This window comes from Oncorhynchus gorbuscha, linkage group LG08 (assembly GCF_021184085.1).
Source record: "Oncorhynchus gorbuscha isolate QuinsamMale2020 ecotype Even-year linkage group LG08, OgorEven_v1.0, whole genome shotgun sequence".
Taxonomy (NCBI): Eukaryota; Metazoa; Chordata; class Actinopteri; order Salmoniformes; family Salmonidae; genus Oncorhynchus; species Oncorhynchus gorbuscha.
Genome location: NC_060180.1, coordinates 71,727,735 through 71,753,547, shown reverse-complemented (window position 1 = coordinate 71,753,547; position 25,813 = coordinate 71,727,735). Strand labels below are relative to the sequence as shown.

The following is a 25,813-nucleotide window of genomic DNA, read 5'->3' as shown; positions in this document are numbered from 1 at the left end:
ACAACCAATCAGAGCTCCTAACAGACTGGTACAGCACAACCAATCAGAGCTCCTAACAGACTGGTACAGCACAACCAATCAGAGCTCCTAACAGACTGGTACAGCACAACCAATCAGAGCTCCTAACAGACTGGTACAGCACAACCAATCAGAGCTCCTAACAGACTGGTACAGCACAACCAATCAGAGCTCCTAACAGACTGGTACAGCACAACCAATCAGAGCTCCTAACAGACTGGTACAGCACAACCAATCAGAGCTCCTAACAGACTGGTACAGCACAACCAATCAGAGCTCCTAACAGACTGGTACAGCACAACCAATCAGAGCTCCTAACAGACTGGTACAGCACAACCAATCAGAGCTCCTAACAGACTGGTACAGCACAACCAATCAGAGCTCCTAACAGACTGGTACAGCACAACCAATCAGAGCTCCTAACAGACTGGTACAGCACAACCAATCAGAGCTCCTAACAGACTGGTACAGCACAACCAATCAGAGCTCCTAACAGACTGGTACAGCACAACCAATCAGAGCTCCTAACAGACTGGTACAGCATAACCAATCAGAGCTCCTAACAGACTGGTACAGCACAACCAATCAGAGCTCCTAACAGACTGGTACAGCACAACCAATCAGAGCTCCTAACAGACTGGTACAGCACAACCAATCAGAGCTCCTAACAGACTGGTACAGCACAACCAATCAGAGCTCCTAACAGACTGGTACAGCACAACCAATCAGAGCTCCTAACAGACTGGTACAGCACAACCAATCAGAGCTCCTAACAGACTGGTACAGCACAACCAATCAGAGCTCCTAACAGACTGGTACAGCACAACCAATCAGAGCTCCTAACAGACTGGTACAGCACAACCAATCAGAGCTCCTAACAGACTGGTACAGCACAACCAATCAGAGCTCCTAACAGACTGGTACAGCACAACCAATCAGAGCTCCTAACAGACTGGTACAGCACAGACCAATCAGAGCTCCTAACAGACTGGTACAGCACAACCAATCAGAGCTCCTAACAGACTGGTACAGCACAACCAATCAGAGCTCCTAACAGACTGGTACAGCACAACCAATCAGAGCTCCTAACAGACTGGTACAGCACAACCAATCAGAGCTCCTAACAGACTGGTACAGCACAACCAATCAGAGCTCCTAACAGACTGGTACAGCACAACCAATCAGAGCTCCTAACAGACTGGTACAGCATAACCAATCAGAGCTCCTAACAGACTGGTACAGCACAACCAATCAGAGCTCCTAACAGACTGGTACAGCACAACCAATCAGAGCTCCTAACAGACTGGTACAGCACAACCAATCAGAGCTCCTAACAGACTGGTACAGCACAACCAATCAGAGCTCCTAACAGACTGGTACAGCACAACCAATCAGAGCTCCTAACAGACTGGTACAGCACAACCAATCAGAGCTCCTAACAGACTGGTACAGCACAACCAATCAGAGCTCCTAACAGACTGGTACAGCACAACCAATCAGAGCTCCTAACAGACTGGTACAGCACAACCAATCAGAGCTCCTAACAGACTGGTACAGCATAACCAATCAGAGCTCCTAACAGACTGGTACAGCACAACCAATCAGAGCTCCTAACAGACTGGTACAGCACAACCAATCAGAGCTCCTAACAGACTGGTACAGCACAACCAATCAGAGCTCCTAACAGACTGGTACAGAACAACCAATCAGAGCTCCTAACAGACTGGTACAGCACAACCAATCAGAGCTCCTAACAGACTGGTACAGCATAACCAATCAGAGCTCCTAACAGACTGGTACAGCATAACCAATCAGAGCTCCTAACAGACTGGTACAGCACAACCAATCAGAGCTGCAGCAGGCCTATATATAAACCATTGCCATACATGGATCTGTGTCATTTACTTTGAACTGGACATTTACTTTGAATGCTGATGCGCATTCTGACTGAGTGACAACAGGCCCACCACATATGTTGACTCATCCGGCTGTAACACATATACACATATAATTCATTGGCTTGTATTCAAAGCAATAATTGTTTCAAAACATCTCCTGCCATGTCACTGATGCATCGTGAAACAGTGTTATTTGATGGAGACATTATCTGTATAGTTTTTTTGGCCTTTTCCCCCCAGCATTGTCCTAGCCATATCCATGGCAGCAGAAAAAATCCTAGCCACTTGGTAGCTCACCATATAAGACGCTTCTAGCCCTTTCTTATTAATGGTATCTATTGCTTTTATACATTACTATTCGAAAGTCTTCTTAATTCTCGCTCCAAATTTTATTATATTTTTTCGGGGGGGGGGGTGCTTTTCAAATTGGCATGTTTTGTTTCTAAATGTCTGTGCAAGAGTGAAGGTTTCATCGAGTTGTGAGTACTGTAACGACCCTGGGTTTATAAGCGCCAATGTCGACTCCGCGGCTGAAGTATGCTTTTGCGGCACAGTCTAGAAGTGCGCTGGACTTCAGGCTAAAAAGTCGAGGGTTCGAGACACACTGTGGCTGACGAAAGGCACTACTCCCAATATAAGTGAATCCCAAATCAATGTAGTTCTCATCATATCTGCGCCTATTCGATGGTCCAACGTCCCTGTCTGTTGTTTGGCATACCCCCGACGGCATTACGCGTTCCCAAATTTGGGAATTCCTGCTCTGTCATTCAATGCAGCATCCTCCGAATCTGCATGCCTGGGAAATAATTGGCATCTCTTTTTTCCAACTCATCCATAGTCATGCCGCCGAAAATATCAAATTAAATGTTCCCCTCATTCATCTTAGTTTTCTCAACAAAGTATCGATTTATCCAATCAACTGAAAAAAAAGGTGTCTGTGGCTATGATAATCAGTTCGATTTTTCTGTCAGTGTCGTTCGGATATATTCACTTTATATGGGACGGCGGAGATCGCAATTCAATATTGAAACAATATTGAAAAGGTCGGAGAGACAGACAGCAAGTATCATACAAATCTCTGCAGTTGAAAACCAAATGCTAATCTAAAAGAAATGGGAGATCATGTCTAGATGCTTTATATAGTGGAGATCAAGTTTACATTTCCTGGCAGGGTTGATGAGAGTCTAAAAAAAGTCTAAAAGAAATGGGAGATCATGTCTAGATGCTTTATATAGTGGAGATCAAGTTTACATTTCCTGGCAGGGTTGATGAGACAGTGGATTGGGCAGTGAGTTGGAACAGAGTAAATCGGCATTTCAACGTCATATAATTAGCTGGTGGTGATTTGTGAAGTCGACCCCGGCTGGAATGCGGTTTTAACTAATCAGCATTCAGGATTAGACCCACCCGTTGTATAAAGTAATACTATATTCACTCAATATTCACTCATTTTACATCAACATGATGATGTGGAAACACTGGACAATTACTTTACGATTTAATGTCTGTATGAAATATAATCTTATATTCTTAAAATAAGTATTTTAGATGACTTTTACCAGCCTTGAGAATTTCAATCATGCTGATAGGTTGATATTTTGAGGGGCGGGAGTTGATCATTTATATGCAGCTGTCTGATACCAAACTCGTTTGACACGGTAACAACATGAGATCTAAGATACAGCTGCGAGTTCAATTCTGGCCATGGTTTGCAATTGCCCCCCCCCCCCCCCAAAAAAAATAAAATAATGATATTTCTAATTTATCGGTCATATATTACAGGTCATGAGAGCATACAGGTAGCTATAGACCCCTTCCGTCGTGTGCAAACATTGGCACGATAAGTGAATGCCCGCACCTGCAGATGGCAGTAGATACATTCAGTGGGCGGAGAACAAACCCCTCTTCACATTATTTAAGATATAATTTAAATTATCAGTAAAAGCAATTCACACCATAAAAGTATTTAACAAATTGAAAATGAATCTTGATATGTAAAACCTCTCTGTCTGTTAGGTTTATGTACGCTTGTTTGTATATTTCTGTTTTTATTTTATTTGTTGTGTTCATAATAAAAATAAAAATAAATCTAAAAATATATAGCTACATTCAGTGAAGATGGTGTCTCTTAGCAACCGCTTGGGAGTTGACGAAAAAACACAACAGCTGATGTTATGTTATGAAGAATACGTTTGATTTCGATGTAAACATTTGCAGCTAAAAGCTGATTTACTTTTTATATTGCCTACGACGAAAAGAAAACAAGAATAGATCAAAAACATGGCATAACTGAAATCCCTTGCGCCAAAAGGAACTGTAACTCACTAGGACAGTGATATTGTTGACACGGCATCCGTGGAGTCCAACACCAAACACAGAGGACCTGTCAGAGCCACTCACGTCTCTCTATGTCGCCAAATCTAAGGGACCTCTCACCACCTGAAGTACAGGAGAAGAGTGAAGAGGCTTTTCCAGAGGATTGAAACAGAAACTGACGTGTGAAACCATTGAGTTTACCTCCAAGGAGCAGTCCAAATGCCAGGCCTGCCACACACACAGAATCAGACGAATAACAAGCATCGCCTTCCTTCCGCCGCGTGAACGAGGCAGGCGAAAACACAGATAAAATCAACTTGGTAAAAAAGGACAACGCGTTACCATGACAGTGAGTTGCATCATGTCCCAGCTGTACTTTGTGGAAAAGACATGGAGGACACAGCCAGAAAATATTATAAAGACATGGAGGACACAGACATAAAATATTATAAAGACATGGAGGACACAGACATAAAATATTATAAAGACATGGAGGACACAGACAGAAAAAATTAGAAAAAGACATCAAAATTTCAGTGTGAAGCTCTCTGGTCAATCTGATCTTGGGGCATCCCCAGATGGAATGGTAAACTGTTCCTGTTGTGGATAGAGGAACCCATGAAGTTAAGTACCCATACAAATACTGTGCTGGCCTGACAGGGTGCAGTGATGACACACAGTTCTGTTTGGATGAATCACTGCGCCTAAAGAAGAATCATCGATATTACCAAGTTCAACTTCACATGTTCGTATGCAATGTCTAACGCTGTGACTTTGTGGTTCGGACAAGTGCAGAGGTCATTGTGCGTCACATAATCAGAGATGAAGAAATGCTGCAAAAAGCCCTACCGAAGGCTGAAAGGTTCTTTCTTGTAAGTGTTTTTGCCGGAACTGTTGAAACAAAGCCATGAGCCTCTCCTAAAAACACTTTCTTTTTAAATTCTCACTGTGATATGCCAGAATCTGTACAATCTCAAGCAAATAAAAACACAACATGTAGTGAAATGAATTACAATTTTTACATTAAGTAAAGATGTTGCAATATCACATCACAACACATAGCACACAAACACCTTATGTGATCACATTGTAACAGTTTTCTGTTCTTATCTTCTAGCAATGACACTCTTGGTTAGATTTTACACGACACACTATCACCACCATATAATCTAATAGGACTGTAAAATCCTGAAATAATTCTGTCTACAGATGACTCTTCAACATGTATTCTGACATGAGACAGTTGCGTTGATGTATCCACCTTTTGGTGAATAATGGATTCAAACTGTCTATGTTAAATTCCTCTTTTAAAAAAAAGACATTTTTTAAAATAAATAATAATAAAATGTGCCAAATTGTGATATAGCATTCAGAGCTCCCAACCCCGGATCACATAACCCCTGGTGACGGAGTCCGAGCCCCGTCTCCACTTCTCTGAGCCTCTCCTTGTCTGTCTCCTTATCTGCCAGATCACTGTCCTTTCAATAAACATGGACAACGTTACAAAAGGACATGGGGAACACGGTCTCCTTTAAAATCAGCAAATAACTCATCCCTCTAACCAGTGCTCAAAATCCACATTTGATCCTAAACGATATGCCTTGATCTATTCGGTCACCGCACGGGCACAACAGCACAATTCTATTCAACTTTTGGAGTTTTACACCTGTCTGTTTTGATCACTGAGATCAAACGCACTTCACCTGATTTCAAAATGGGCCAGTCTCTTCTTTTGACAGCAACCCGTGCAACTCATTAGCCTGTCTGATATGCGTGACATGGCAGAAAAACCATCCAATCCTCTCACTCATACTGGAGAGAATTCAGGAAGGGTGAGTGGTGACTCAATTGTCTCTGGTATTTGACCTGGGCTCTGTGGTCTATGTTGTATGGCATTATCACATGGTCTTTGCCCCCCACAAAGCTAATAGAGCCTTCTACAGAATACCACATGCAGTCTTGACAGTACTCGCTGGAACGTCGAGTATGTTTCTGTGGCTAAGAAGAAGACCACACTTAGAGACAGAAGTCGTGCTCTCCGGGGTGGTCAATTCAGGACGTGTTGAAATGTAAAACACTTTTTAACACATTTTTTTACATTTGAGAAAAGTATCCTTAAATACCAGTAAAAAAAAATTCAATTCATAAATCAGATTTTGGTTCATTCCTTCACTGACTATTTGAATCAAACATATCCCAATTATGGCCTTTAAAAAACAGGCTATACTGAACATTCCTTTGGCCCTTCTCCAGCCTGTCATATTAAATGGATACTTCAGAACACACACACACCTCTCTCATACACACACCTCTCTCATGCACACACCTCTCTCATGCACACACACCTCACTGATGCACACACACACACACACACCTCTCTCATACACACACCTCTCTCACACACACACCTCTCTCATGCACACACCTCTCTCATGCACACACACCTCACTGATGCACACACACACACACACACACACCTCTCATACACACACCTCTCTCACACACACACACCTCTCTCATGCACACACACACACACACACACACACACACACACACACACACACACACACACACACACACACACACACACACACACACACACACACACACACACACACACACACACACACACACACACACCTCACTGATGCACACACACACACACACACACACACACACACACACACACACACACACACACACACACACACACACACACACACACACACACACACACACACACACACACACACACACACACACACACACACACACACACACACACACACACACACACAAAGAGGAGGTAGAAGCATCTCCAGTCAGATTTTGTCCAGTCAGAAGTATCGGTGGCAGTGTGTGCTTGGGGATGGGGTGAGCAATCCAGCACTCGATAGAGTTTTCCTGAGAGGGCTCCAATGCTGGGTCAGCCAAAAAATAACAACCAGCAGCCACACACAAAGAGCCCCAATCCACCAACCTGAGCCAGTCCCAGTCACAATCACAGCACAAACACCACAGGAGAACAATAAGCCCCTCTGCTTTCCAGAAGCTCAGGCCACAATAAAGAGCCATGCGCCTAGGGACTACGGCTGTTTGACACGACCAGGCCACCGAACAGATTCTTAAGCCACTCAACGATGTCCATGCAGGGTGACTAGCCTTCTTCTGACACCCACACGCCTTGTTCTCTACCATCTCATACCCGCATTGTCCAAGAACAAGAGGCCATGCCTCTGCCGAGACGTCGATCCTCCTTCCTGAACCAACCTGCCGCCAAGGAGCGCCCAGGTAGTGCCAACACCAGGGTTGGCACCGCAGGCATCACCAATGCCCCCCGGGGAGTCTTTGTGGGGACGGCCCCCACGGGCGTTGCCTCCAGTATGGGCACGCGCGTGTCACGACGAGCCCTGGGCATCAGCAGTGTGTTCCTGCAGGGGCTGAGGTGCACGGCCGTGCCTGTGATGCCCCACGGGGTCGGGACCGGTGGCAGGCAGTACCCCGGAGGCGCCGAGAGCCTCAACAGCTGCCTGATGGAGTACAGGGACAAGGTGCACGCCCTGGAGCAGCTCAACCAGCAGCTGGAGGAGCAGATCAAGCACTGCCTGGATCGTAAGGTGTCCAGCGCTGGAGCCTGGGGTCCCCTCAGACAAGACTGGGAGGATGTTTACAGACATGTAAGTAAGGAAGTAAGAGAGAAAGAGAGAAAGAAAGAAAGAAAGTAAGAAAGAAAGAAAGAAAGAAAGAAAGAAAGAAAGGGAGAGAGGGAGAGAGGGAGAGAGGGAGAGAGAGGAGGGATTTTAAAATTAAGAGAGGGTACAGACTGGGGTGGGGAGTGAGAGAAGTGGAAGAGAGAGAGGGAGGAGAGGAGTAGAGAAGGAAGGACCTCTGAAGACAGGTAAGAAAGGAAGGATGAGAATGAGAGGATGATGAGAAGAGAGGGTACAGTCAGGTAGGAGGGGAAGAGAGGGAACAGACAGGTTGGAGGGGAAGAGAGGGTACAGACAGGTAGGAGGGGAAGAGAGGGTACAGTCAGGTAGGAGGGGAAGAGAGGGTACAGTCAGGTAGGAGGGGAAGAGAGGGAACAGACAGGTTGGAGGGGAGAGGAGGGGAAGAGAGGGTACAGACAGGTAGGAGGGGAAGAGAGGGTACAGACAGGTAGGAGGGGAGAGGAGGGGAAGAGAGGGTACAGACAGGTAGGAGGGGAAGAGAGGGTACAGACAGGTGGGAGGGGAAGAGAGGGTACAGACAGGTAGGAGGGGAAGAGAGGGTACAGACAGGTAGGAGGGGAAGAGAGGGAACAGACAGGTTGGAGGGGAAGAGAGGGTACAGTCAGGTAGGAGGGGAAGAGAGGGTACAGACAGGTTGGAGGGGAGAGAGGAGGGGAAGAAAGAGTACAGACAGGTAGGAGGGGAAGAGAGGGTTCAGAAGGTAGGAGGGGAAGAGAGGAGGTGAAGAGAGGGTACAGACAGGTAGGAGGGGAGAGAGGAGGGGAAGAAAGAGTACAGACAGGTAGGAGGGGAGAGAGGAGGTGAAGAGAGGGTACAGACAGGTAGGAGGGGAGAGAGGAGGGGAAGAAAGAGTACAGACAGGTAGGAGGGGAAGAGAGGGTTCAGAAGGTAGGAGGGGAAGAGAGGGAATAGACAGGTTGGAGGGGAAGAGAGGGAACAGACAGGTAGCAGGGGAAGAGAGGGTACAGACAGGTAGGAGAGCAGGGAAAGAGAGGGTACAGACAGGTAGGAGAGCAGGGAAAGAGAGGGTACAGACAGGTAGGAGAGCAGGGAAAGAGAGGGTACAGACAGGTAGGAGGGGAGGGAAAGAGAGGGTACAGACAGGTAGGAGGGGAAGAGAGGGTACAGACAGGTAGGGGGGGAAGAGGGAACAGACAGGTAGGAGGGGAAGAGAGTGTACAGACAGGTAGGAGGGGAAGAGAGGGTACAGACAGGTAGGAGGGGAAGAGAGGGAACAGACAGGTAGGAGGGGAAGAGAGGGTACAGAAAGGTAGGAGGGGAAGAGAGTGTACAGACAGGTAGGAGGGGAAGAGAGGGTACAGTCAGGTAGGAGGGGAAGAGAGGGAACAGACAGGTAGGAGGGGAAGAGAGGGAACAGACAGGTAGGAAGGGAAGAGAGGGTACAGACAGGTAGGAGGGGAAGAGAGGAGGGGAAGAGAGGGTACAGACAGGTAGGAGGGGAAGAGAGGGAACAGACAGGTAGGAGGGGAAGAGAGGGAACAGACAGGTAGGAAGGGAAGAGAGGGTACAGACAGGTAGGAGGGGAAGAGAGGAGGGGAAGAGAGGGTACAGACAGGTAGGAAGGGAAGAGAGGGTACAGAAAGGTATGAGGGGAAGAGAGGGAACAGACAGGTAGGAGGGGAAGAGAGGAGGGGAAGAGAGGGTACAGACAGGTAGGAAGGGAAGAGAGGGTACAGACAGGTAGGAGGGGAAGAGAGGAGGGGAAGAGAGGGTACAGACAGGTAGGAGGGGAATATAGGTGTAAAGAAGGTCATGAAGACATCTACAGACAGGTAAAGAAGAGAGGGAGTTGTTGGAATGGTTCACAAGGTTGATAAATTAAATCTGTTTATTTGTCACACGTGCAGAAAACAACAGTTGTAGACTGTTGAAAAACACATGATAAATAAAACACACAAGAATTTGAGCTATATACAAGTCCAGTATCTGTACCATATCCTAGAATTAAGTTAAGAAGCTCCTGCTGAGTCTTCAGTGATGCAACATTCTACTGTTCTATACCTGCCACCTGATGACAGCGATGTAACATTCTACTGTTCTATACCTGCCACCTGATGACAGCGATGTAACATTCTACTGTTCTATACCTGCCACCTGATGACAGCGATGCAACATTCTACTGTTCTATACCTGCCACCTGATGACAGCGATGCAACATTCTACTGTTCTATACCTGCCACCTGATGACAGCGATGCAACATTCTACTGTTCTATACCTTCTACCTGATGACAGCGATGCAACATTCTACTGTTCTATACCTGCCACCTGATGACAGCGATGCAACATTCTACTGTTCTATACCTGCCACCTGATGACAGCGATGTAACATTCTACTGTTCTATACCTTCTACCTGATGACAGCGATGCAACATTCTACTGTTCTATACCTGCCACCTGATGACAGCGATGTAACATTCTACTGTTCTATACCTTCTACCTGATGACAGCGATGCAACATTCTACTGTTCTATACCTTCTACCTGATGACAGCGATGCAACATTCTACTGTTCTATACCTGCCACCTGATGACAGCGATGCAACATTCTACTGTTCTATACCTGCCACCTGATGACAGCGATGCAACATTCTACTGTTCTATACCTTCTACCTGATGACAGCGATGCAACATTCTACTGTTCTATACCTGCCACCTGATGACAGCGATACAACATTCTACTGTTCTATACCTGCCACCTGATGACAGCGATGTAACATTCTACTGTTCTATACCTGCCACCTGATGACAGCGATGCAACATTCTACTGTTCTATACCTGCCACCTGATGACAGCGATGTAACATTCTACTGTTCTATACCTTCTACCTGATGACAGCGATGCAACATTCTACTGTTCTATACCTTCTACCTGATGACAGCGATGCAACATTCTACTGTTCTATACCTGCCACCTGATGACAGCGATGCAACATTCTACTGTTCTATACCTGCCACCTGATGACAGCGATGCAACATTCTACTGTTCTATACCTGCCACCTGATGACAGCGATACAACATTCTACTGTTCTATACCTGCCACCTGATGACAGCGATGCAACATTCTACTGTTCTATACCTGCCACCTGATGACAGCGATGCAACATTCTACTGTTCTATACCTGCCACCTGATGACAGCGATGCAACATTCTACTGTTCTATACCTGCCACCTGTTACTTGTCCCTTACCTAAAGGAATTGTTTAAGGGTGTTGCATAGAGCCCCGCAGACATTTCCTTAGGTGAGGACATCATTTAAGGGTTTTGCGTTAGGCAGAAAGAGTCTCCGGTTACCATGGAGACGACCTGATTCACTGACTGAAAGTCTCATCAAAAGAGATCACATTTATTTTGGGGTAGAAAAATAGGTGTGTTAATGCTGTTCGAGGGATGAATAAAGTATATTTGGTTTTCAGGTGGGTAAAAATCCTCACGCGAAATAAACGAGGTGTGTATTCGACATTCACCTGCTTTAACCCTCCAATACATCACCGGTCTTACTGTCCTTTCATAATGGTCCTACCTAAAATAAGGCATTTTGAGTCCCTTGACTTCAGATGTCATAAGGGTTATATTAAGACATTATAAAAGGTGTTTAACAAGTAATAGTGCATTATACATGCATGCAGAATACCCATTGATGTTGAACTTCAGAGCATCTGTTGCGCTGTAGTGGATAGACTGACAATTTGCAAAAACTCCCCCACAGGTTAGTGAGTCCATCCTTGCCAATGCCAGGCTAATGCTGCAGACAGAGAATGTGCAGGCCAACGCTGAGGACTTCAAGGACCGGTGAACATACACTCTCCTACCATCCTCTCTCCTGGAATCCTCGCCTCCTCTCATCCTCACCTCCTAGAATCCTCGCCTCCTCGCATCCTCACATCCTCTCATCCTCTCTCATTACCTTCTCTCTCCTCGCATGCTCTCTCCTCACCTCCTAGCATCCTCTCTCCTCACCCCCTCTCTCCTCACCTCCTACCATCCTCTCTCCTAGAATCCTCGCCTCCTCACATCCTCACCTCCTCGCATCCTCACCTCCTTTCATCCTCACCTCCTCAAAACCTCACCTCCTCTCATCCTCTCTCATTACCTTCTGTCTCCTCGCATGCTCTCTCCTCACCTCCTATCATCCTCTCTCCTCACCTCCTATCATCCTCTCTCCTCACCTCCTTGCATCCTCTCTCTTCACCTCCTTGCATCCTCTCTCCTCACCTCCTTGCATCCTCTCTCCTCACCTCCTTGCATCCTCTCTCCTCACCTCCTAGCATCCTCTCTCCTCACCTCCTAGCATCCTCTCTCCTCACCCCCTCTCTCCTCACCTCCTAGCATCCTCTCTCCTCACCTCCTAGCATCCTCTCTCCTCACCCCTCTCTCCTCACCTCCTAGCATCCTCTCTCCTCACCTCCTACCATCCTCTCTCCTCACCTCCTAGCATCCTCTCTCCTCACCCCCTCTCTCCTCACCTCTTAGCATCCTCTCTCCTCACCTCCTAGCATCCTCTCTCCTCACCTCCTAGCATCCTCTCTCCTCACCCCCTCTCCCCTCACGTCCTAGCATCCTCTCTCCTCACCTCCTAGCATCCTCTCTCTTCACCTCCTAGCATCCTCTCTCCTCACCTCCTTGCATCCTCTCTCTTCACCTCCTAGCATCCTCTTTCCTCACCTCCTTTCATCCTCTCTCCTCATCCCCTCACTCCTCACCTCCTAGCACCCTCTCTCCTCACCTCCTAGCATCCTCTCTCACCTCCTCTCTCCTCACCTCCTTGCATCCTCTCTCCTCACCTCCTTGCATCCTCTCTCTTCACCTCCTTGCACCCTCTCTCCTCACCTCCTTGCATCCTCTCTCCTCACCTCCTAGCATCCTCTCTCACCTCCTCTCTCCTCACCTCCTTGCATCCTCTCTCACCTCCTCTCTCCTCACCTCCTTGCATCCTCTCTCCTCACCTCCTTGCATCCTCTCTCCTCAATTCCTTGCATCCTCTCTCCTCACCTCCTTGCATCCTCTCTCCTCATCCCCTCACTCCTCACCTCCTAGCATCCTCTCTCCTCATCCCCTCTCTCCTCACCTCCTTGCATCCTCTCTCACCTCCTCTCTCCTCACCTCCTTGCATCCTCTCTCCTCAATTCCTTGCATCCTCTCTCCTCACCTCCTTGCATCCTCTCTCCTCACCTCCTAGCATCCTCTCTCCTCATCCCCTCACTCCTCACCTCCTAGCATCCTCTCTCCTCACCTCCTCTCTCCTCACCTCCTTGCATCCTCTCTCTTCACCTCCTTGCATCCTCTCTCCTCATCTCCTTGCATCCTCTCTCCTCATCCCGTCACCCCATCTCTCCTCACCTCCTAGCATCCTCTCTCCTCACCTCCTCTCTCCTCACCTCCTTGCATCCTCTCTCTTCACCTCCTTGCATCCTCTCTCCTCATCTCCTTGCATCCTCTCTCCTCATCCCCTCACCCCCTCTCTCCTCACCTCCTAGCATCCTCTCTCCTCACCTCCTCTCTCCTCACCTCCTTGCATCCTCTCTCTTCACCTCCTTGCATCCTCTCTCCTCATCCCCTCACTCCTCACCTCCTAGCATCCTCTCTCCTCACCTCCTCTCTCCTCACCTCCTAGCATCCTCTCTCCTCACCTCCTCTCTCCTCACCTCCTTGCATCCTCTCTCTTCACCTCCTTGCATCCTCTCTCCTCATCCCCTCACTCCTCACCTCCTAGCATCCTCTCTCCTCACCTCCTCTCTCCTCACCTCCTTGCATCCTCTCTCTTCACCTCCTTGCATCCTCTCTCCTCATCTCCTTGCATCCTCTATCCTCATCCCCTCACCCCCTCTCTCCTCACCTCCTAGCATCCTCTCTCCTCACCTCCTCTCTCCTCACCTCCTTGCATCCTCTCTCCTCACATCCTCTCTCTTCACCTCCTTGCATCCTCTCTCCTCATCCCCTCACACACTCTCTCCTCACCTCCTTCCCAAAATGTCAGTACCTAGGGAATCGAGAAGATCTCCTTGACTTTCGAGTTTCACTCTGTCTCCGTTTCCTTCTGTCGTCCTGTAGGTATGAGAATGAACAGCCGTTCAGGAAGGCGATGGAGGAAGAGATCAGCTCTCTGTACAAGGTGATTGACGACGCCAACCTGACCAAGTCGGACCTGGAGAGTCAGATGGACAGCATGAGGGCTGAGCTTCGGGACTTGGCCTGCAACCACGAGGAGGTGGGTCCAGCATGAAGGAATAAAGCTCATAAACCAGTCAGAATACCAAGCTAACAGGATTTTTCTCTCTTAGAATACCCAAGACAATTTTGGGATATTCATTTAGTTTACTTACCCAGCGTAGGAATAAATACGCCACATATGAAAGCCTAACTGCTAACATTTTCATAGGATTCCTTTCTTGTGGGGTTTCAAGTGTTATGACAAATGTTCCACTGACAATCATTTGCCTCCACAGAGTGAGAGACGACACCTCATCGAGCCAATTGTTATCTAAAATCAAGATCATTTTAGTTGATTATGTGAATCCGGTGTGTTCGTGTTGTGTTCTGCTGCCCCCTACAGGACGTGAGGGTGCTCTACAAGCAGATGGCAGGTGGCGAGATGGACGAGCTGGACGCTCCCATTGAGACCAATCTGGACCAGATACTGGCCTACATTCGCTCCCACTGGGAAAGAGTCATCGAGAAGAACCGGGCCGAGACCGACGCCTATCTGGAATGCAAGGTAAATTCATAATGTTGTGCCCCATCTGTACACGCTGTAACACCTGAATAAACAAGGGGTAAAAAAACAACCATTTACTTTTAAACAGCTGTGTACTTGACATTTATTTACATTTGTCTGTCAGTTGTTTATCTATTCTGAGGTCAGCTTGAGGTTTATTGTGTTTACTAAAAGGGCCAGTCAAAACAAAGGAAACACACCTGCTCTTTGATGTAGCTTTGACGGCTGTACATTTGTGTGTGTGTGTGTGTGTGTGTGTGTGTGTGTGTGTGTGTGTGTGTGTGTGTGTGTGTGTGTGTGTGTGTGTGTGTGTGTGTGTGTGTGTGTGTGTGTGTGTGTGTGTGTGTGTGTGTGTGTGTGTGTGTGTGTGTGAGTTCAGCAGGCGGAGAGTGTGGGCAGTAAACTGAGCCGTGAGGAGGAGGAGCTGGAGAGTCTGAAGACAGAGTGTAACGATGCTGGCTGTAGGATCCAGAGTCTTCAGGCCCAAACTGAGTCTATCAGAGCACTGGTAGGTAGTGTAACGATGCTGGCTGTAAGATCCAGGAGGGGGTGGGGGGTGGTTGGAGGTGTCAACTGCTTCAAAGCCGGCACACCTCCCAACACACCCGTTCTCAAAGACTGATATATTGTGGACATTTTCATCTCAATAAATATTGTTTGCTGTTTTGTGTGATATGAAGCATGTTTCTTTGTGGGTATTTACAGTTGAATTCTGGCCTGATCCTTTGTGTTGTTCTTATTGCTTCAACAGAAGCGAGGTCTGGAGAACTCCCTGAACGACGCCAGGCATTGGCACGACATCGAGCTACAGAACCTGGGATCCGTCATCGGCAAGCTGGAGTCGGAGCTGGGTGACGTCCACGGCGACGTCGAACAACAGCGTCGCGACTATGAGACGTTGCTAGGAAACAAAATGCGTCTGGAGCTGGAAATCGGCACCTACCACGGCATCTTGGACGGGGAGGAGAGCCGCTACCACCCCTCCATGTGAGTAGGGTTAGGGTAGCTAACTTCAAAGAAGAAGATTAATAGCCCAGCAGGCAAAATTTGACACATGACGTTGTAATGACATCATTTTAGGCCGTCATTGTAAAATAAGAATTTGTTCTTAACTGACTTTCCTAGTTAAATAAAAGTTCCATAAAAATTAAAATACATTTTCTGGTCGTAAACTGGTTTTGTGTTTATGCTATGATTGCAAGGTGAACTGCACGTAATGTATTCCAATGGGTGAAATAGCATGACCTCTTTTGACACAGTGTTCCTCTCAACAGGTGCACAGGTGCATCAGAGCCCGAGGGGAAACAAACTCCCCTTCCTCCCCATTCAGAGCTCTCTGGCAGCCCAGCCCTCCAAGGTAACGTCTACAGCCCGGTTCAAAACACAAGGAGGAGCAAGGCACTCTTTATGACCTCAAAATGGCTCTATTGTGATGGCAAGTTCAATTGAACAATATCTTTAAAAACTCAAGACTTGTTTCGGAATGTTAAGCATTCGTCAGGGAGAACAGCTTGCTGAGAATATTGACAGAGGCATTTAATCTCTTGCTTAAGCATAAATCCACACACAGATCACAATGATCTTGAATTTCACAAACATTTCACACACCTGTGAAATCTGACTGGCTTTTGTGAGAGGTGTGTGAAGTTGTTCTGTGCTTCTGGAAACATCTTCCTTGTGCAACACTCTTAGAAAAAAAGGGTTCCAAAAGGGTCCTTCGGCTGTCCCCATAGGAGAACCCTTTTTGATTCCAAGTAGAACTCTTTTGGGTTCCATGTAGAACTCTTTTGGGTTCCATGTAGAACCCTCTGGGCTCTATTTGAACTAACTTAACACAATGGTAAATCTAAGTGCAGGCGGTAGTGCTATTGGTTCAGGGGTGTGTCAGAAATATTTTTTGCTATTTTCACTGTCACAATTATCAGAGAGCTTGCTGGCGTTGGCGTGAAAGGGCTGGGCTTTGATGAATAAATATGTTGTAGGTGTGTCGAGGCTTGGCCCCTCACTGACCAATCAGAACGTGCTCCATATGCAGTTGCTTCAAGTTGTGTACTTACGATCTTTAATGTATTGCCTTGGAATCAACTCCAATTCCAATGTTAGTTCGTTATAGTTTGTTAAATGGTTTACAGAAATGAAATAACAAAATGTAGACCTATGCCATCTTTGGTACTTAGGTTAACTTAAACCCATTTGCAGTCCACATTGTTCTAAGTAATTGTGTGGCTTTAATAGCATTCACACTGATATAGGGGCTAGACCTACTGTAAATTGCATTATGGCTGTGCATGGACATGACAAATATTGTCAATAAGCACGATTAAATTAATTATTGATAAGGCCTAACAAGAGAACTAAAAATTCTAATCAAATTCTAAAACAAAACAACTTGTTTTAAATAGGTCATGTCACACTTACAGGCACCGTCATTTCTCATATTAAAACAACGCAGACCATGGAGTTTTACGCACATCCTAAATGGGTCCTGCAAGGCTAAAATAATGTGGGCCTACCTACAATACATACAGCGCCTTCAGGAAAGTATTCAAACCCCTTGACTTTTTCCACGTTTTGTTACCTTACGGCTTTATTCTAAAATGAATTAAATGAAAAAAATCCTCAGCAATCTACACACAATACCCCATAATGACAAAGCGAAAACAGTTTTTTTGTGTGACATTTATGCAAATTAATTTAAAAGAAAACGCAGATACCTTATTTACATAAATATTCAGACCCTTTACCATGAGACTCGAAAATTGAGCTCAGGTGCATCCTGTTTCCATTGGTCATCCTTGAGTCCACCTGTGGTAAATTAAAATGATTGGACATGATTTGAAAAGGCACACACCTGTCTATATAAGGACCCACAGTTGACAGTGCATATCAGAGTAAAAACCAAGCCATAAGGTCAAAGGAATTGTCCGTAGAGCTCCAAGGCAGGATTGTGTCAGATCTGAGGAAGGCTACCAAAACATTTCTACAGCATTGAAGGTCTCCAAGAACACTGTGGCCTCCATCATTATTAAATGGAAGAAGTTTAGAACCACCAAGACTCTTCCTAGAGCTGGCCGCCCGGGAAAACTAAGCAATCGGGAGAGAAGGGCCTTGGTCAGGGAAGTGACCAAGAACCCGATGGTCACTCCGACAGAGCTCCAGAGTTCCTCTGTGGAGATGGGAGAACCTCCCAGAAGGACAACCATCTCTGCAGCACTCCACCAATCAGGCCTTTATGATAGAGTGGCCAGATGGAAGCCACTCCTCAGTAAAAGTCACATGACAGCCCGTATGGAGAAACAAGATTCTCTGGTCTGATGAAACCAAGATTGAACTCTTTGGCCTGAATGACAAGTGTCATGTCAGGAGGAAACCTGGCACCATCCCTATGGTGAAGTATGGTGGTGGCAGCATCATGCTGAGGGGATGTTTTTCAGCGGCAGGGACTGGGCGACTAGTCGGGATCGAGGGCAAAGGTGAACAGAGCAAAGTGCAGAGAGATCCTTGATGAGTACCTACTCCAGAGCGCGCAGGACCTCAGACAGGTGCGAAAGCTCACCTTCCAACAGGAGAACGACCCTAAGCACAGAGCCAAGACAACGCAGGAGCGGCTTCGGGACAAGTCTCTGAATGTTCTTGAGTGGCCCAGTCAAAGCATGGACTTGAACCCAATCTAACATCTCTGGAGAGACCTGAGAATAGCTGTGTAGCAACGCTCCCCGTCCAACCTGACAGAGCTTGAGATGGGATCTGCAGAGAAGAATGGGAGAAACTCCCCAAATACAGGTGTGCCAAGATTGTAGTGTTATACCCAGGAAGACTCAAGGCTGTAATCGCTGCCAAAGGTGCTTCAACAAAGTACTGAATAAAGGGTCTTAAACTGAAATATCACATTTGCGTAATATTTTCTAAAAACCTGCTTTTTGCGTCATGGAGACTCAATGAGACGCATTGCCAATATGATTGAATTACCTGGTCATTGGAATGTGAAATAATTAGCTGACAAGTGGAAGCTAGGTGCTGGCAATTTATTAGCTAAACTATCTTGCAAAGTCGTTAGCTTTGTAGTTAGCTAAGACATTGTTGTTAGGTTGTTTGTAATTATGGAGAACCAGGAATGATAAAAATCAAATAAATGAAAATGAAAATGTATACATATCAATGTATATAATTCCTCTTCATCATGTTTGGAATTTGTTATCATCTTTTTAATGATCACAAATGCATTATAAATGCATTAATTGTCAATTACTTTTGTAATTTAATCATGGGTTTATGTGTATGCATTTATTTAGTATTTTCCAAATGTTGTATTTATTTAGATATTTTAATGTTTCCAGATGTATTTTGTTTCCACTCCTGGTTTTCCAGACCAGTAGTTTGCTGGTTCATATCTATATACAGTGCCTTGCGAAAGTATTCGGCCCCCTTGAACTTTGCGACCTTTTGCCACATTTTAGGCTTCAAACATATAGATATAAAACTGTACTTTTTTGTGAAGAATCAACAACAAGTGGGACACAATCATGAAGTGGAACGACATTTATTGGATATTTCAAACCTTTTTAACAAATCAAAAACTGAAAAATTGGGCGTGCAAAATTATTCAGCCCCCTTAAGTTAATATTTTGTAGCGCCACCTTTTGTTGCGATTACAGCTGTAAGTTGCTTGGGGTGTCTCTATCAGTTCTGCACATCGAGAGACTGAAATGTTTTCCCATTCCTCCTTGCAAAACAGCTCAAGCTCAGTGAGGTTGGATGGAGAGCGTTTGTGAACAGCAGTTTTCAGTTCTTTCCACAGATTCTCGATTGGATTCAGGTCTGGACTTTGACTTGGCCATTCTAACACCTGGATATGTTTATTTTTGAACCATTCCATTGTAGATTTTGCTTTATGTTTTGGATCATTGTCTTGTTGGAAGACAAATCTCCGTCCCAGTCTCAGGTCTTTTGCAGACTCCATCAGGTTTTCTTCCAGAATGGTCCTGTATTTGGCTCCATCCATCTTCCCATCAATTTTAACCATCTTCCCTGTACCTGCTGAAGAAAAGCAGGCCCAAACCATGATGCTGCCACCACCATGTTTGACAGTGGGGATGGTGTGTTCAGGGTGATGAGCTGTGTTGCTTTTACGCCAAACATAACGTTTTGCATTGTTGCCAAAAAGTTCAATTTTGGTTTCATCTGACCAGAGCACCTTCTTCCACATGTTTGGTGTGTCTCCCAGGTGGCTTGTGGCAAACTTTAAACAACACTTTTTATGGATATCTTTAAGAAATGGCTTTCTTCTTGCCACTCTTCCATAAAGGCCATATTTGTGCAATATACGACTGATTGTTGTCCTATGGACAGAGTCTCCCACCTCAGCTGTAGATCTCTGCAGTTCATCCAGAGTGATCATGGGCCTCTTGGCTGCATCTCTGATCAGTCTTCTCCTTGTATGAGCTGAAAGTTTAAAGGGACGGCCAGGTCTTGGTAGATTTGCAGTGGTCTGATACTCCTTCCATTTCAATATTATCGCTTGCACAGTGCTCCTTGGGATGTTTAAAGCTTGGGAAATCTTTTTGTATCCAAATCCGGCTTTAAACTTCTTCACAACAGTATCTCGGACCTGCCTGGTGTGTTCCTTGTTCTTCATGATGCTCTCTGCGCTTTTAACGGACCTCTGAGACTATCACAGTGCAGGTGCATTTATACGGAGACTTGATTACACACAGGTGGATTGTATTTATCATCATTAGTCATTTAGGTCAACATTGGATCATTCAGAGATCCTCACTGAACTTCTGGAGAGAGTTTGCTGCACTGAAAGTAAAAGGGGCTGAATAATTTTGCACGCACGCCCAATTTTTCAGTTTTTGATTTGTTAAAAAAGTTTGAAATATCCAATAAATGTCGTTCCACTTCATGATTGTGTCCCACTTGTTGTCGATTCTTCACAAAAAAATAGTTTTATATCTTTATGTTTGAAGCATGAAATGTGGCAAAAGGTCGCAAAGTTCAAGGGGGCCGAATACTTTCGCAAGGCACTGTATATATGATGCATTTTTCAAGTCCTTCATACTATTTTGGTAAAATTAACTACTTATTAATAATTGTTGTCTTTTCAGGCTCCAACACATCTAGTCCCTAGTGGAAGGACTTTGGACCATTTGACGAATAAAGCTCTCACACCATTGTTCTCCAAGGTATCTGTGCAAAGTTTCATTTTGAAACCATGTTTTTACTACAGAGTTGAATAAAATCTAAACCTCCGCAAGAAAGCGTTTGGACCTCTTTTTTCCCCAACTAGTCCTCTATTCAAATAGATTTGGGTTAGAATGGGAAAGTATTCAAACCCCTTGACTTTTTCCACATTTTGTTGTGTTGCACAGCCTGAATTTACAATTTAATTAAATGTAGGTTTTTTGGGGTCCTGGCCTACACACAATACCCAATAATGTCAAAGTGGAATTGTGTTTTTTGAAATGTTTACAAGTTAATTAAAAATGAAAGGCTGAAATGTTTTGAGTCAATAAGCATTCAACCCCTTTGTTAAAGCAAGCCTAAATAAGTTCAGGAGTAAACATTTACTTAACAAGTTAAATAACATGTTTCATGGACTTACTCTGTGTGCAATAATAGTATTTAACATGATTTTTGAATGACTACCTCATCTCTGTACCCCACACATACAATTATCTGTAAGGTCCCTCAGTCAAGCAGTGAATTTCAAACACAGATTCAATCACAAAGAACAGGGAGGTTTTCCAATGCCTTGCAAAGAAGGGCACCTATTGATAGACAGTCAACATTGAATATTCCTTTGAGCATGGTGAAGTTATTATTACACTTTGGTCACTACAAAGATACAGGCGTCCTTTCGAACTCAACTTACGGATAGGAAGGAAATCGCTCAGGGATTTCACCATGAGGCCAATGGTGACTTTAAAACAGTTACAGAGTTTATTAATGACTGTGAAAACTGAGGATGGATCAACAACATTATCGTAACTCCACAATACAAACTCAACTGACAGTGAAAAGGAGGAAGTCCGTGCAGAATAAAAATATTCCAAAACATGTATCCTGTTTGCAACAAGGCACTAAAGTAATACAAAAAAAAACATTGTATTGGACAAATCCAATACAATACCTTACTGACTACCAGTCTCCATATTTTGAAACCGACGCTGAAAAACATCCCTACCACATGATGCTGCCACCTTGCTTCACCGAAGGGATGGTATTGGCCAGGTTTCCTCCAGATGTGACGCTTGGCATTCAGGCCAAAGAGGTTTCATCAGACCAGAGAATCTTGTTTCTTTAGGTGCCTTTTGGCAAACTCCAAGCGTGCTGTCATGTGCCTTTTACTGAGGAGTGGATTCTGTCTGGCCACTCTACCATAAAGGCCTGATTGGTGGAGTGCTGCAGAGATGGTTGTCCTTCTGGAAGGTTCTCCCATCTCCACAAAGGAACTCTGGAGCTCTGTCAGAGTAACCATCGAGTTCTTGGTCACCTCCCTGACCAAGGCCCTTCTCCCCCGATTGCATGATTTAGCCGGGCGGCCAGCTCTAGGAAGAGTCTTGGTGGTTTCACATTTTTTTCCATTTAAGAATGACAGAGGCAAATTGTGTTCTTGGGGACCTTCAATGCTGCAGAAATGTTTTGGTACCCTTCCCCAGATCTGTGCCTAGACACAATCCTGTCTCAGCGCGTTACAGACAATTCCTTCAACCTCATGGTTTTTGCTCTGACATGCACTGTCAACTGTGGGGCCTTATATAGGCAGGTGTGTGCCTTTTCAAATCATGTCCAATCAATTGAAATTTACCACAGGTGGACTCCAATCAAGTTGTAGAAACATCAAGGATGATCAATGGAAACAGGATGCACCTGAGGTCAATTTTGAGTCTTATTACAAAGGGTCTGAATACTTATGTAAATAAGGTATCCATTTTTCATTTTGAATACATTTTCTACATTTTCTAAAAACCTGTTTTTGCTTTGTCATTATGGGGTATTGTGTGTAGATTGAGGAAATGTTTTTATTTAATCCATTTTAGAATAAGGCTGTAACGTAATAAAATGTGAAAAACGTGAAGGGGTCTGAATACTTTCCAAATGCAAGGTACACTACATGACCAAAAGTATGTGCTCATCAAACATCTCATTCCAAAATCATGGGCATTAATATGGATTTGGCTGGCAGGGATGTTTCTGTCCCATCGCGCACTTGTGACTCCTGTGGCGTGCCTGGCGCAATGCATGCTGACACGGTCACCAGATGTACGGTGTTTCCTCTGACACATTGTTGCTGGCTTCCGGGTTTAGAGGTCGTTGTGTCAAGAAGCAGTGCAGCTTGGCTGGGTTGTGTTTTGGAGGACGCACGGCTTTCGACCTTCGTCTCTCCCGAGTCCGTACGGGAGTTGCAGCGATGGTCCAGGACTGTAACTACCAATTGGATACCACAAAATTGGTTAAAAATAAAATAATAATAAAATATAATAATCAAATAAGATGTCCCGTCACTGGAACTAAAGGGCCCGAACCATGAAAAACAGCCCCAGACCATTATTCCTCCTCCACCAAACATTACAGTTGGCACTATGCATTGGGGCAGGTAGCGTTCTCCTGGCATCTGCCAAACACAGATTTGTCCGTTAGACTGCCAGATGGTGATGCATGATTCATCACTCCAGAGAACGCGTTTCCACTGCTCCAGAGTCCAATGGCGGTGAGCTTTACGCCACTCCAGCTGACGCTTGGCATTGCACATGGTGATCTTAGGCTTGTGTGTGCGGCTGCTCTTGCTCCTGCTCGGAAACCCATTTCATGAAGCTCCCGACGAACAGTTATTGTGCTGATGTTGCTTCCAGAAGCAGTTTGGAACTCGGTAGTGAGTGTTGCAACCGAGGATAGACCATTTTTACGCGCTACACACTTCAGCACTCTGCGTTCCTGTTCTGTGAGCTTGTGTGACCTACCACTTCACAGCGGAGCCGTTTTTGTTGCTTCTAGATGTTTCCACTTCACAACAACAGCACTTACAGCTGACCGGGGCAGCTCTAGCAGGGCAGAAATTGGACAAACTGACTTGTTAGAAAGGTGGCATCATATGACAGTGCCATGTTGAAAGTCTCTGAGCCCTTCGGTAAGTCCATTCTACTGTCAATGTTTGTCTATGGAGATTGCAAGGCTCTGTGCTCAATTTCATGCACCTGTCAGCAACAGGTGTGACTGAAATAGCTGAATACACTAATTTGAAGGGATGTCCACATACTTTTGTATAAATAGTGTATTAGTGTTTCCTTTTCCTTTTTTAATTATTATTATTATTATTTTCTTTTTCAAATGTTAGACTTTTTCTTCCCCTCTAACATTAAAGAGTATTTTGCTGGCTGTTTGTGTACATCATTGACTAAAATTTTGAGTAAGGTGTGGTTCGGTCCTATGAATTTCTCCACTCAGATGGTTTTGGAGTTGTAGTAAATGCTGTGCCATGGTTTCAATTACTCATTTTAAAAAACAAATGGTGTCTCACGCAGGCTATATGACTCAGTTAGCCTGGGTAAACCATTGAACGCTATTCAGTCTGGTTTAACAAGGCTATGACTTAGCAGGTGTAGAGCTCTAAATTGAAGTCATTGATAATGACAGACCCAAATTTTCAGTCTTGCCCTTGTGTGTCAAAAAGAGGACGGGGGGAAAGGTCATTTCAATTGCACGCTCCTACAAATCAAATCAAATGTATTTATATAGCCCTTCTTACATCAGCTGATATCTCAAAGTGCTGTACAGAAACCCAACCTAAAACCCCTAAACAGGGGTTAAGACCACATTCATCCATATACATGACACTGCACAATTCATATGAAACAGAGACTTTCATTCATCGTAGAAAACACGTAGAGATGTTCAACAACACAGTGTGTCCTCAATATAAATTCTGTAATTGTGAAAACAAAGTGGGTGTCAGTGATGACATTCATATTGATGATAGTTCCTTGGAGGAAAGTTGCTCGAGTTTAGTATTTTGTTCTTCCTTCATTTACTGGGGATTCTGGGTTGTTTATTTATCCTCTGTAAGAAGGAAACCAGATCCTGCAGGGTGTGTCTATGACAATTAAGTACTTTTTCCACCACTGTGTGACCTTATGGTTCACCTCACTGGCGTGGTGATCGTGTTGTAGTGGGGTCACATATGACAGAGTAGCAGACAGACGTGAAACCATACCGAACAAAAATATAAACGCAACCTGCAACTATTTCAAAGATTTTACTGTGTTACAGTTAAGGAAATCAGTAAATTGAAATAAATAAATTAGGCCCTAATTTATTGATTTCGCATGACTGGGAATACAGATTGGTCGGTTGGTCGAAGTCACCTTAATAAAAAAAATAAAAAAAGTAGGGGCGTGCATCAGAAAACCAATCAGTATCTGGTGTGAAAAACCATTTGCCTCACGTCTCCTTCGCATAGAGTTGATCAGGCTGTTGATTGTGGCCTGGGGAATGTTGTCCCACTCCTCTTCAAGCTATGCAAAGTTGCTGGATATTGGCCGGAACTGGAACATGCTGTCGTACACATCGATCCAGAGCATCTCAAATATGCTCAAAGAGTGACATGTCTGGTGAGTATGCAGGTCATGGAAGAACGGGGACATTTTCAGCTTCCAGGAATTGTGTACAGATCATTGCGACATGGGGCCGTGCATTATGCTGAAACATGAGGTTATGGTGGCGGATGAATGGCGCGACAATGGGCCTCAGGATCTCGTTACGGTATTTCTGTGCATTCAAACTGGCATCGGTAAAATGCAATTGGAGGCGGATTATTGGAGAGAAATTAACAATCAATTTTATGGCAACAGCTCTGGTAGACATTCCTGCAGTCAGCATGCCAATTGCATGTTTCCTCAATTTGAGAAGTGAGAACCTCCTAGAGTTTATTTAACATGTCTTTATATTATAGTAAATAATCAGAATCTGCAAAGTCTAACCATGTTTCAGGCTTATTTACAATGACTGCCTACCACGGCCAAACCCAGACGAAGCTGGGCCAATTGTGCGCTGCCCTATAGCCTCCGTTACTTTTTAAAAATGTTATAAATATTTTCCTAATTCTATTTCTTTAACTG

The 25,813-nt window shown here is 45.0% G+C and overlaps 1 protein-coding gene across 1 annotated transcript; it reads left to right on the top strand.

The window, feature by feature from the left end:
* Positions 1-7,305: 7,305 nt before the first annotated feature.
* bfsp2 (beaded filament structural protein 2, phakinin) lies at positions 7,306-20,952 on the top strand. Its single transcript, XM_046360551.1, has 8 exons — positions 7,306-7,909; positions 11,691-11,773; positions 14,033-14,189; positions 14,535-14,696; positions 15,076-15,204; positions 15,448-15,683; positions 15,971-16,053; positions 20,804-20,952. The coding sequence occupies exons 1-8, from the start codon at positions 7,463-7,465 to the stop codon at positions 20,824-20,826; spliced, it is 1,320 nt and encodes a 439-aa protein (XP_046216507.1). The 5' UTR covers positions 7,306-7,462; the 3' UTR covers positions 20,827-20,952.
* The last annotated feature ends 4,861 nt before the right edge of the window (positions 20,953-25,813 follow it).